Genomic DNA, 13,133 nt, shown 5'->3' with positions numbered 1-13,133 from the left:
GATATTGTTGAATACGAACTCTCATCATACTTCATTATTATTATTATTATTATTATTATTATTATTATTATTATTATTATTATTATATTTATAGTGTTGGATTTATGACCTTTGTATGAACATGCACAATTTTATGAATTGTTGCATACAACTCTGGGATTCTTCAGGTTGAAGGGTGCGGTATAAATTAAATAACAGCATAAATAATCCCAGATCATTCTACTTGGAGCTTATGAGAACGGAGGATTCCCCATCCATGGTGTTCAGGATGATCAGCTCCTTTCTTAATCTCTGGGACCTATTACAAAACAATTCAATGCCCATACTGGAGATATGATGCTTCATGATGTATAAACAAAGCCAATTATTTAAATTTGCCAAGTGTATTTTAAACAGACCTCTATCTGGAAAAATGTTGTTCTTCGTCAGCTTTACGCTTTTGGGACGTGGGTGGTTGTCGTCCATTCCCATCAAAACTTCCCGGTAATAATGGTCGAATTTTTTCCTTCCCTCAGCGTTGATGGTGCCCCCGATGGTCCACACCAAGGCGAACAGGAAAAGTCCCTGCAGCCACAGGGTGATCTGCTGGCTGGACATGGTCTCGGAATCGTCTTCGCCGGAATTCCTTATTTCATCTATTTTTTAAAAAGAGCAGATGAGGATTGTTCTTAGAAGGCATAGTCAACAACGTCAAATGGTGTGTGTGTACCACGTCATGTGTTCTATTATGCAGGGCAGGCCTTACCTGCCCCCCCCCCCAATATTTTATTCAAGTTGGCACCCCTGCTGCAAACACTTTCAGCTCCCACTCTTCTGCTGTTTGTTTGCTCAGATACTGATTCAAGCAAGGGGTGTCATCTCACATCACAATCCTATATTAAATTTATATTGAGCATATCTGGTGCACAGAGGGCCTCTCAGCTGATGTGAGTCAACAGGGAGAAAGGAGAAGTTGTTAGGTGAACAAACTGGACAGGACAATGTTCTGGGATTTAAAATTAGGCCACAACTTTATTGATTCCAGGTGTAGGTTGGATTTGGCTAAGGCACTGGAGGGCTGGTGGACGGCTGGCACATGATAGAGTCGATCCTAGGGTCTACACAGACGACCCTCCCAAGCCACTGAAGAAAGCTCTGTGGCCCATCTGCCATACACCTTGGCTTTTGGACAGAGACTTCCAACTAGACCCCTCTAAGGGGTACCCTCTTATTGCACTGTTCTGTGGTGGGGTAGATGCACCACTGCACCCCCCTGATGTTAGACTTAAAGGAGTCCATGCAAGGCCTTCTCTGCTAAAGTTGTGACTATTGCTATGGGGAAGGCAAAACCTGCAAATAATGCTAATCTGTTTGCAGACAAATTGTCATTGCTGACCAAAATTTCAGTAATTAAATTAATGTTTTACCTAGAATGATGTTTTTATTTCAAACAATACCTATTGCAACTGATTTACTGTTTAAAGAATGGCAAAAAAGATTTATCGAAGTTTTATGGAAATATAAAAAACCACAAGTTAAAATGAAAGTACTGCAGAGATTGGGACTGCCTGATTTGAAATTGTACTTTGCAGCCTGTTGCTTAGTGTGGATGAAGGAGTGGGTGATCCTAAGAAGTAGGAGGATTTTGGAACTAGAAGGTCATGATTTATGGTTTGGATGACATGGATATCTGTGGTATGACAAGGTCAAAGTGAATGTGGACTTTAAAAATCATTTTGTTAGATGCACTATATTAAGAATCTGGAATTGAAATAAACCTAGGTTGTACTGTATACGAAGATACCCTTATGGATTTCAATGCAAGATGCATTTCATATGGAAAGAGGTGACAGGTAAAGAGAAATGCATAGCCTAGGGAGGCCAGATGACTTCACCTATTACAGCTTTTCATTGTATAGGTTTGTTAGATTTGTGCATTGCTTCCCATTAGGAAAGTGCCAAAGCTATGTACAGCTGTTATTCTGGTTTGTGCCAGAGCATTCCTACACCCCACTCTTCCTGAACTAGAATAATTTTTTTAAAAAACATATGCTTTACTACAGTTTTAAGTTTCTTCAGTTCATTCCTTTGCACACACATACCAGTGTGTTCTGCAGTTTAACCTGGACCCAGCTCAAAACGGGCTTCCTCAATGACATTTCCATATATTTCTGGGGCACAAATTAGTTGGGAGAACTAACACAGTTGTTCCCACAATCTTATGGTGCAGCAAGGTGGGGGTGGGAGAGTGGGAAGATGAAGCTCACAGGATCCTTACCGAGCAAAGCAGTATACAGTGTCATCATGGAATGAGTGAGATGGATGGGTGATGTCTGAACCATGACCCTGCAATGATGGCGAATAAATTCCAAACAAGGCTGAACTAGCCACATGAACAAGTCGTCAACCTGGAAGTTGGAAAAGGGTAAATGGCTTTCAAATGCAGCAGAAGTTACATTATTACCAATAGGAACAGTTTGCTAACAGTCAATATGCAGAGCCGGACCAATACATTTTGCTGCTTCAAGAAAAAAGCAAAAACGAACGGTGCCTCTTCAATCCCATTATATGTACAGCAGCCAATTGAACTGGCAGCTGAGCCTTACAATGGGGCAGCATTCTCCACAGCATCTGAGGGTAGCAGGCTCACTTAGGAGCTGCATGACAGGCAAAATGGCACAGCAAGGTAGGGGGGTGGGCAAGCGGGAAAATGAAGCTCACAGGATCCTTACCAAGCACAAGCTTTGCTGCTGCTGCTTCTCACTCTCCAGGACTTTTTGCCTGAGGCAGTTCCCTTATGTTGCCTAGTACATGGCCAGCTCTTCCAGTACAGGTGGTAAGACCACCATCACAAAGCTAGGGTGCCCATGGGACCCTCAATTACTGCTGTTCCGAAGGGTCTAGAAGTGGTTCTCCTGGAGGAGCACAGCTGTAACACTAGCTCCTCTGCAGTGGTATTACTGCCATTTACCAGGAGGGAGAGAGGGAGATGGTGGTGAGACTGGTGCAGTGCAAGAGGAATGTTAGGAGTGCTCAAGGGACTGCGCTGCTGCACCTGCACCACCCGGATCTCCACGCTGCCTTGTGCCCCCCCACCCTGTCCTGGGAACTAGTATTATAGCTCCACTCCACTGGGTTGGTTATTGATGGTATATATTTGCATAAACATTGGATAGAGTGGAGGTTGGTCATGTATCCTATTATACAAAGGACAGTCCCCTATCTGAAGAGCTGTCCAGTACAAGTTCGATTACAGTTTAATTAACCCTTAAAAGGAGAACAGGTTTGTCCATCGACAGGTAGCACCTGAATGAGCATGCACAAAGGGCACTTGGACAGTCTCCCTCACTCTAGTGGGGTGTATTGCATTATTAAAAAAAATTATAGTACTTATGTCTAAATTTGCACCTATGCATATTAATTAGCATATGGGAATTTTGTGCAAATCTATGCCTTGTGGGGGGCGCATTTCCCCTTCTTTTGGTGCCATGCTAATAGAGTGACAATTACCAGGGAGACCCATCTTGGCTATGAAGAAGAAGAAGAAGAAGAGTTTGGATTTGATATCCCGCCTTTCACTCCCTTTAAGGAGTCTCAAAGCGGCTAACAATCTCCTTTCCCTTCCTCCCCCACAACAAACACTCTGTGAGGTGAGTGGGGCTGAGAGACTTCAAAGAAGTGTGACTAGCCCAAGGTCACCCAGCAGCTGCATGTGGAGGAGTGGAGACGCGAACCCGGTTTCCCAGATTATGAGACTACCACTCTTAACCACTACACCACACTGGCTCTCGAGTGTATGAGACATAAATGAGAGCTATTACATGACCATACATGTCTTAGGGCAAGCTTACAAGAGATAGGCCCTTCTTGGTGGTAGTGCCAAGATGGCAGGACCATTGGTTCCAAAATGGTTACATTATTAAATGGCTCTATCATCAACATGTCTCTACCAAGGTGAAAACAAACTCTGTTCAGTTGTCACGTAAGAGGCAAAACGAGAGCACTTACCACTCCACCTACACTGCAAACAGCACAGAGCAGTTTTCTAGCTATGCAGCCACAGCAACAACTCATCCCCCTCCCCCTATTGCCTTTCTGCCCACTGCAGTTGTTCTCTTGTATGAGACACTTGTCAGTTTCTAACTTCCAGATTAGATTATTCCAATGTGCTCTACATCTTCAAGGGGCTCTTCAAGGGGTTGTCCTTGAAGATGACTCAGAATCTTCAAACAGTCCAAAATCCAGCAGCCAAACCAATGTTTAGATCCTGTTTAGATTTCAAATAATTCCAGCTGCACTAGTTGCTAGTTCATTTCTAAGCCCAATTCAAGGTGCTCACATTAGTGTTTAAGATCCTAAGTGGCCCAGGCCCCAAACTTCTGATGAAAGCCCCACATCATCATCATCATTATTGTTGTTGTTATTATTATTATTAAATTATAGGCCCACAAACCAGTTCTCTGTGTTCGGTGTTCAAGTTTGGAGGCAATGTGTTCATATAAGAATCCTTCAGAGGCTTCCAGCCTAACTGGTGAGGTTCCATGTAGATCATACCACACCTGGAAGAATTAACAGTTTTGTTGCACAAATTTGCTTGCAATGAGGGGGTAAGACTTATGAAAGTTGACTCAGCCTTCAGATGACACTGGGCAATTGCTAGGATTCTTCTGGCACCTTACAAACTTAACAGATTTACTGTAGCTGGATCGATTCCCTCTCCCCACCACAATCCCTAGGCAGAAATAGACACCTATTTTTCCTCTCTTTGACACTGGAAGGGGACCAACTCTGGACCTTTTTGCAACGTCATGAAGGAAGCCTGTAAGGTCGGGTCTCTCTCTCCCTGAACATGGATCTCTTTCTCCAGCATCATGGTATTTGTCTCTCTCCCTATGTGGTTTTCCCTGATCAATACTTCTCTCCTGCTCTACCTCCCCTCCTGCCTCTCTCTCACACACTGTTCCATACAGCTCAATCTCTCTGAATAGTGTAAGAGATTTCAGGAATGCCAACAAAGACTCCAATTTTTGTTTCTTTGGAAGGAATGTCATTGGATCTTTGTGATATAAGGCTTTATTTTCACATACAAACAGGCTGGGCATTACGATGAAAGGCCTCACAGCATTAGCACTCCAACAGATATTGCTTTTCTCCCTTTAGGCTTCCTTTCAAAGCCATAGCTTTGGACTCAGCATGGAGAGAAAACCAAATGTTCTGTGTCTTCCTAGCTCCTCCAGAAGAGAGCAGGGAAGACTGGCCTCTGGGCCTGATGCTCTGTTACATCTTGGATGCCCTGGCCTCCAGCCACATGAGGCTTCCTTCTAGAAACATTACCAGCTAGTTGTTTCTATGGCAAACTCTTGAATCTGACAAACAGGTCATGTAAAAATGGAGAAGGACTGCATCCCAGTCGCAGAGCATCTACCTTAAATACAGAAAATGAACGGAGAATTGCTGACAACATCAACAATATTGAGCAAGGTGGACCAATGGTCTGACTCATGACAAGGCAGCGTCCTATGTTACTAAGATGTCCAAGAGAATTGCCTAGGGCCATTAACTCCACAAAGAGCATACAGATAAAATTATGTATGTATGTATGTATGTACCAATCCTGTAACAATATAGAGAGGCACACAAAGCTGCTATTGGCTCTGCTTGCAAAAGTTACCTGCTGACAGTAGCTGGAGATGCTTGTTCCAGATCTTCTGGCTCAAACATTAAGCTCATCTTTGCACTCATCTGAATTATTTCACCACTCATTAGGCACAGCTAGAATGAAAACATCATGTAACCATGGTTCAGTCATGTGTACGGTAGGGATTGTGACAGGACAACTTGCACAATTGTAGCATGTGTCACACAGAGTTTCAGTCATTTTACAGACACGCACATGAACAACAGTGACATTCTGTAAGAGGATGAACATCATTCATTTGCTTCTTCTCATACCTCCATGCTTGAGAGCAAAAGATAATGAAAGGTTTGCATGTAATGTTTAACCATGATTTAGCATAAGAAGGGCAATTCCCTATCTCCTCTTCCAGCATGGCTGCACTGGAAACTTCTTTTTCCGTTTTATATTAATCATAGTTTAATGTCTGCATGCATGTGCATGTGCATGTGTGTGTGCACGCACACACACAAACACACAGAGATATTAAAAAGACAGTGGGTAGTAGCCAATGCTAGTCCTACTAAGAGTAGACCTGTAGAAATTAATGCACACAACTTAGATATTTAATTGGAAACCCAGAAGGCCATGATTCAAAGAGCTATTTGTGTATTAGAAGCCTATAGCAAACTATCTAGTATTAGATAAATATTTCCCTGACTGTAATCTAAAATAATTAAGACAGGCGTTGTGATGTAAACACCTTCCCTTGAAATTTGCTTTGAGACTCTTGTAAAAAGCAATGAATGAATTTAAATCATTGCCATCTTGCATTAGAACAGTGTTATTCTATACTAGGGATTGTTGCCTCTGATTGCTTCAGTTGCCAAAGCTGCCTACACCTACCAGACCCCCACATGCTTGCCAATCTCCTGCCTGCTTCCTTTACACCAGGCCAACCCCACTCCCTTTACCCCTCACCAAACCCCTTTCCTATCCCTTAACCTTGCCAAACCCACTGAGCGTCAGAGTGAGGTGGGCAGCAGCAGGGCTTGCCTGGAATGCTCACACATTGTGCTGCAGTTCCCACAGCTGCATATTTGTGGTCATGCAAATTACAGTATGATGACATGCTTACATATTTATGTATATAGGCAGAAAGAGCTACAGAGACTCTCTGCTTCCCCACTTCTACAGATATGCTTTGCTTTTGATAATAGCACAATCTTAACCATGTCTACTCAGTTCAATGGGGCTTAATTCCAGATATATGAAGTTAGTGGTTATCTTAAAGCAAATAATGCAGGTTATTTAAAAATAACTACAATAATAAATGAACCAGTTGCAATCAACCACTGGGTGTGGTTCCCACAGCTTCTTACTACCATATGTGTCTAGTGGTACATCTAGAAAATTGCTTCCAGTTGATTCAGTGCAGTCCTCATTCTACACTTCTTACGGTGTAATGATTCTGAATCCACAAACGAGAGGAAGGAAGAATAGCTTGCAAGAACTTTATTCTTCAAACATGTGCAGCAGCCTCTAGGCCAGTGGTGGCCAAACTTGGCCCTCCAGCTGTTTTGAGACTACAATTCCCATCATCCATGACCACTGGTCCTGTTAGCTGGGGATGATGGAAGTTGTAGTCCAAAAGCAGCTGGAGGGCCAAGTTTGACCACCACTGCTCTAGGCCTTTGGAACTGCTTGAATCATGCAACCTTAGAGTAAGTCCTCAAATTACCATCTTAATACTAAGGTAATAAAACTCTAAATTACAAACTCTACCATTACAGCCATGGCACTTACCTTCTTGTTATCATCTAACACAGTGTTCATGTTCTCTATCCAAACAGCATCAACAGGACCATCAAAGACAATCCACTTCCTCTCTTCTGTTGTAGAGCTGGCTTGTTCTCTGAAGGTGGTTGCAAGAACGCCATCTGTCCATTCGTGGCTCACAGGGTCAAAACACCCATACAACTGTCCCATGGTAATAGCTTTTGGATTAATAATTCGATATTCAACTGCAGATTCTTCTGTTGAAGGGTCTGAGACAAAATAAGTATCTTAGGTTAGCGACAAGGGAGGAATTCAATTCTCATTTAAATCTGCCTAATTTGTACTTTCTGAAAAACACTTGAAATTCTCTGAATTTTGCAATGCAGCTCTGCAGCTAAGTAGCGTGTACAAAAATGCATATGCTGGATCAGGGGGAAGTGCTCTGCAAAAATGTGTATCAGGCAAAATGTGTCAATTAAGAGACATTCACTAAATGGTGATAGATTTTCATGTGGACTTTTAACAATAAATATTTGCAAACTGAGGTGAAATGTGGAGAACTAAACAAAAGATTAGAAAAGTGAGAAATTGGGAGAATCTAAAATGGACAGATTTGCCAATTCTGATCTCTGACTAGTTAGAAGGCAAACTCACTGGCAGAAATTGGTGCCTAAAAAGCCTTGCTATCCCAAAGCTATTTCTCAGGCCAAAAGTAGATGTTACACTCTTGGTGTATATTATTTTTCCCCATTTTTTTTTTAAAAAATTCAAAGACTTGGAGTCCCTCTTCAGTTACCCAGCTTTAATTGACCCTGAGATCCAAGACATTTTGCAGGCTGAGGTAGAGCAGCAGCCCCATCAACCAAGGCCAACCAAGTTATTTTGGCACCAGGGCCAGAAAACCCCAAAACACCTCTCCTCCTCCCTGACTTAAAAAATACAGTAATAACATGTTAAATAATGAACAATTTGCTGCCCTTTCATTACATCCTCTCATAATCCTTCACTTCGACTGATGGCAGAGCTAGCCCTACTCCTACTCAGAGTATACTCACTGAAATTAATGGATCTCAGTTAGTTATGTTCATTAACTTCAGTGGAACTACTCTGGGCAGGCACAACCAGGTTTGTACCACTTAATAGGTGAACATCAATTTCAATGCCTCCTTGAAGTACAGAGAGGAGAAAAAACAACACTCAGTCTAAGCATACACTCTGCCACAGAAGAAGTGACAAAGACAAGGAAGAAACAGAAAAAGAAAGTAGATGGGTTAAGTTCAGATGGCAGACTGAGAAAACAATTTTTGAGAGTTCCAAGGGGAAATAGTCCAACATTTTCAGAACACTGGGAACAAAAGATGGCTTTGGCTTAATAAAACGTGTAAGTGGTTTTACTGCTCAAGGTTTGGATCAAAGTAAGACATGTTTCTGCCAATGCAACCTTTAATTTGTCTTCCAGACAATTGAAATTCTCTGTTGTGTAGAGTGGAAACAACAGCATTAGCAATTTTCCATTCTTGCACCTTCCTCTGTTCTCCAAAAACAGGCAATTGGGGGGGGGGGAGTGCTCAAGAGGTAAGCTTTCTCTTTCAAGATCAGCCTTGCTATACAGGATGCAGCAGATAGGTGCTTATTTATTTCCTTTCATTTGTGAATTGCTTCCTGTGAAATGTCTCAAAGCAATTTAGCAATTAAAACATCAGAAATAAAAACCTATATGAAAAGATTTCATTTTAAAAAAATAAATAATTTTGTGCACAGAAAAATAACTTCTAATCCAGCACAGATACAGACTGCAATGAGTATATCAATTTAAAAAGGCTTCTAGAAATGGGAAGGTGTCAAAAGATAATAGGTGACTTCTGTACATGGTGGGGTAGTTCCAAAGGTTGGCCACTACAACACTGAAGACCCAGATTCTATATCTTATAGAATGGACCTCCTAATGAGATGGTGTCTGTTGGAGGCCATCTTCTATAGAGCACAGTGATTGGTTGGATATATAATAGGTGATGTAATCTTTTAAGTAGTTTGGTCCCAAGCTGTAGGGGGGCTTTGTACCAGCACCATGAATTTAGCCTGATAGTTAATTGGCAGGTAATAACTAGCTGCAGTCCAAAACATCTGAAGGGCACCAGATTGGGGAAAGAGAAGATGAAGTTAAAGTTCTTTTTTAAATTAAGAAGGGATTGGGCAGAATTAAATTTGATATGTACCTTGGCTCAGATCCCCAAGGGCCATAGCAAGCACTTTGTAGGCGTAGGTTTTTCCTCCCATTGGCTCCCCGACAATCATATAGCCATGACGAACCATCATCATTTCATAAATCTGTGCCAATGAAATAAGTGTTAAAAATACATTGCGTAGATGAAGTTTTATGCTTTATAAGGGCATCAGAAATCCACAGAAGTGTGAAGACATGAATATATTCAATAATAAATAAATCCTCAAAGCACTTTGAGACACGCTCAGCATTGTTTCATAGGAACTGTGCAAATATGAAAGGTGTAGCCTTAAGTCAAGAAACTAAATAAGGGAAATCAATAAAGCCAAAGTTGGCTCAGTAACAAAGACAGATTAGTGGCTCCATCCACCAAAGTTGGCCTACAATTGAGGGAGGGGTAAAGGATCTGGCCTACATATATATTTCCAGTGTGCAAATATTCAAACTAAAGAAACCTGAATAATTTTCCCAATAAACCATGGAACTGGTTGAAGATTAATTTTTGCGATATTGTTATTCAGTGCCTGGATGAAGAGATCATAATCTGGTCGAGGTAGAATCACTCCAGGAAATAAATCAGATATGATTCCCTGTGAAATGAAAGAAGAAAAAATAATATGCAGTTTAAGAGCAGGAACTTCTGGTTGTACAAAAATATGATTCAAGCTGTTCTAAGCAAATGAAAATAATCTTTCTTCTTAGTTAATCATAACACTGTAATCAACATTTGCTTGCCTACATTCATGCAGCAACAGTTCATGTTATTGGTATCTAAATGACTTCATCTATTATCTTACCTGAAACAGAGGGACATCTTGTGCCAAGAATTTAGCTAAGTTAACATCCAGTAGAGCCCTGAGCAGCAAGACACTTTCATTTTCATCTGGGTACTTCAGTTTTAAGTTTCCTGCTGCTGTCAGGACCGATTTTACAGCACGCATCCCATAGTCGTAATGATGCTGCGATGATAACTGTTCAGAGCAAAGACGATAGGTAGCAACAATCTTCTGGGCAAGACTGTGAAAGATTATACAACATGTTACAATTTATGGACAGCAAACACAATGGAGAAAAGAGGATAAAATGTCTGCATCATGTATAAATAGATGAATAACAGATATCACCAAGTAAGTTTAAAAAAGATTAAGTGACAAATCAAATGACAGGTTTTTCCTCTTACTTAGGGGATGCTATTTCCTCTTACTTAGGGGATCCCCCTTCGGATCTTGAAATATGGGTCCCCCCAACAAAATTTAAAATTCGGCTTTGTAATTCGGAATTTATGTGATGTGATTTAATTTGATTTGATTGGCCAGTTAATAAAAATTATTTTTTAAAAAAAAATACTTAGGGGATGCTATTGGTGGGTAGTGTTTTTTTCTAGAAAAATAGGTGCCAGTACTCATCACGAAGTTGTTACAGTACGTGCCACACTTTTTAACAAGAAAAAAGAGGTGCTGGTACCCTTGAGAGCTGCGTACCCTTGAGTATCCCCTGGGGGAAAAACAGAGCACTGGGTGGGTAGGACAATCTAAACTCCCAGCCTGGCAGCAGTGGGGCATGTTGAGAGTGGTGGAGCCACCTCTTTTTATACTGTAATTTTATGTTGTGAACTGCCCTGAGATCTACAGGTATAGAGCAGTATACAAATGTAATAAATAATAATAATAATAATAATAATAATAATAATAATAATAATAATAATCTGAGAAATAAAATATAGGAAAGTGTTTATGAGAAAAGACTTATATATGGCAAGACTCCAAGAGGACTTCTGTTGCTCATATACCTTCCACACACACCCAAGTGAAAGTTTCCTGTATAATACCTGAAAACCGACTAACTTACCTTCGGGAGTCAAGGAATCCCATTGAATAAAGTGAAATTTCACCAATCAAAGCATAATCTGGAACCATCATAGCTACAGTACGGAATAAAGCCTGAAGAACAGAGAGCGGGGGGAAATAAATAATCAATATACAATGTATTCTCAAAACAAAAAGCAATAGGTAAGGTTGTTGTCCAAGGATGTTGTGCTTCAGTGATAGTTACTTATGAGCCTATGACTTCAGAAGCAATTAGCTAAGGAATAAGAACTAGGATTGCCAGGAACTGTCTAGCAGCAGAGGAGGAATATGGTTTAAATGGATTTATGCACAGAATGTTGCAGTTCTGAACAGAGATAGGCATGCAGATATCTACATGTGGAGGCTTCCCTTCTGGAACTTTGACTGCATAGAGTTCCAGAACTTAGGAAAGCCTCTGCACATGGACATTTGGGGTGGGCCAGGTAGAGTCATGTGTCAAAAGGTGCAGCCCTTTTCTATACCCTTCACATGCTTTTGTCAGAGCAACACCTATGATCCCTGGGAGCTATCCCAGGTTCTGAAACCTAACTCTTACACTTTCCTTTGAATTGTGCTTTTATGTCAGTTACCATCTCCCTCATACTGTTTCCTCATCCAGACTACCTATTTTTTGTTCACTGCCTGTTCCAGGTTATATTCTTCTGGTCTTGCCCAGCAACCCATGGGTGTTTCGCCTTCCCAGTGTATAACAATTTACCTTCAAGTTATCAGGAAGTTCTGCCCGTCCAGCATATCCAGGATTCATAGTGATGAATACTGCACAGGTTGGATTAAGTGAAATCTCTGTGCCTTCAAAGAGAAATGTTCGCAGCTTTCGAATAATAGCCTGCTGAATACTGAGGATCTGCTGTGCCACTACAGAGAGAACTTCAACCTAACAACAAAATAAAGAAAATAATACTTCAGATTTAAAACATGCATTTCAAACCAATGTAAATGTGACCTGAACAATGTGTTGGGGCAGTGTTTATCAAACTTGCGTCCCCCACTCTTTGTTGGACCACAACTCCCATCATCCCTAGCTAGCAGGACCAGTGGTCAGGGATGGTGGCAGTTATAGTCCAACTACAGCTGGAGACTCAAGTTTGAGAAACACTGTGTTAGGCTGGGCTGAAATATTGTGATAAATCAATGAGAACCGGCTATAGCCAGAAATTTTACAGAGAAATGCCTCATACTGACAATTGGTGGCTCAGTGTTGACTAGCAATAGATCTCCAGGGTTTCATTGTTTCAATCAGCTATCCATGTCCTCTTCAATACTTCTTTCCATTCCATCTCCCATAATAGTCAGGCAGCATTCTGTGGCTACTGAACAGGCCTGGGCTATTTCAGATATTTCCCTTCCCTCTTAGGCTTCCTCTCTCCCTCTCTTTAAAGTATTTCAGTAAACCTTGGCATTCTCCAAGCCTGTTTATATCTCCCCCATATGAGGGTGGTACTATTTTGGTTACAGAAGTGACATCACTCATAGTCTAAGCACCAGAAATAGAGGAAGTCATTACCTCAATTCTGTTGAACTCATCAAAGCAGGCCCAAGCTCCAGCCTGTGCCAGTCCTTTAAAGAATTTCCCCATGGCTTTGTAATCGAGACCGTCAGAGCAATTGAAGACAACACACTAAAACAAATGACATAATATATTGTTCAAAGTTGCTGCAAATTTTTACTT

General features: G+C 41.2%; 1 protein-coding gene across 7 annotated transcripts in view; it reads right to left on the bottom strand.

The window, feature by feature from the left end:
- DNAH3 (dynein axonemal heavy chain 3) overlaps positions 1–13,133 on the bottom strand; it is an 83,290-nt gene that overhangs the window by 28,699 nt on the left and 41,458 nt on the right. For all 7 annotated transcript variants that reach the window (XM_083474095.1, XM_083474100.1, XM_083474098.1 and 4 more), the window contains exons 31-41: positions 12,969–13,082; positions 12,162–12,338; positions 11,445–11,536; positions 10,394–10,613; positions 10,052–10,186; positions 9,589–9,700; positions 7,400–7,641; positions 5,651–5,751; positions 4,433–4,538; positions 2,258–2,387; positions 399–635 (exon numbers count right to left, since the gene is read on the bottom strand). In XM_083474095.1, the coding sequence (XP_083330221.1) occupies positions 399–635; positions 2,258–2,387; positions 4,433–4,538; positions 5,651–5,751; positions 7,400–7,641; positions 9,589–9,700; positions 10,052–10,186; positions 10,394–10,613; positions 11,445–11,536; positions 12,162–12,338; positions 12,969–13,082 (1,666 nt within the window). The remainder of the gene's footprint in view (positions 1–398; positions 636–2,257; positions 2,388–4,432; positions 4,539–5,650; positions 5,752–7,399; positions 7,642–9,588; positions 9,701–10,051; positions 10,187–10,393; positions 10,614–11,444; positions 11,537–12,161; positions 12,339–12,968; positions 13,083–13,133) is intronic.

The sequence above is a fragment of the Podarcis liolepis genome, assembly GCF_965112155.1.
Source record: "Podarcis liolepis genome assembly, chromosome: 14".
NCBI lineage: Eukaryota > Metazoa > Chordata > Lepidosauria > Squamata > Lacertidae > Podarcis > Podarcis liolepis.
The sequence above is the reverse complement of the archived record's forward strand: the minus strand, read 5'-3'. Positions and strand labels throughout refer to the sequence as shown.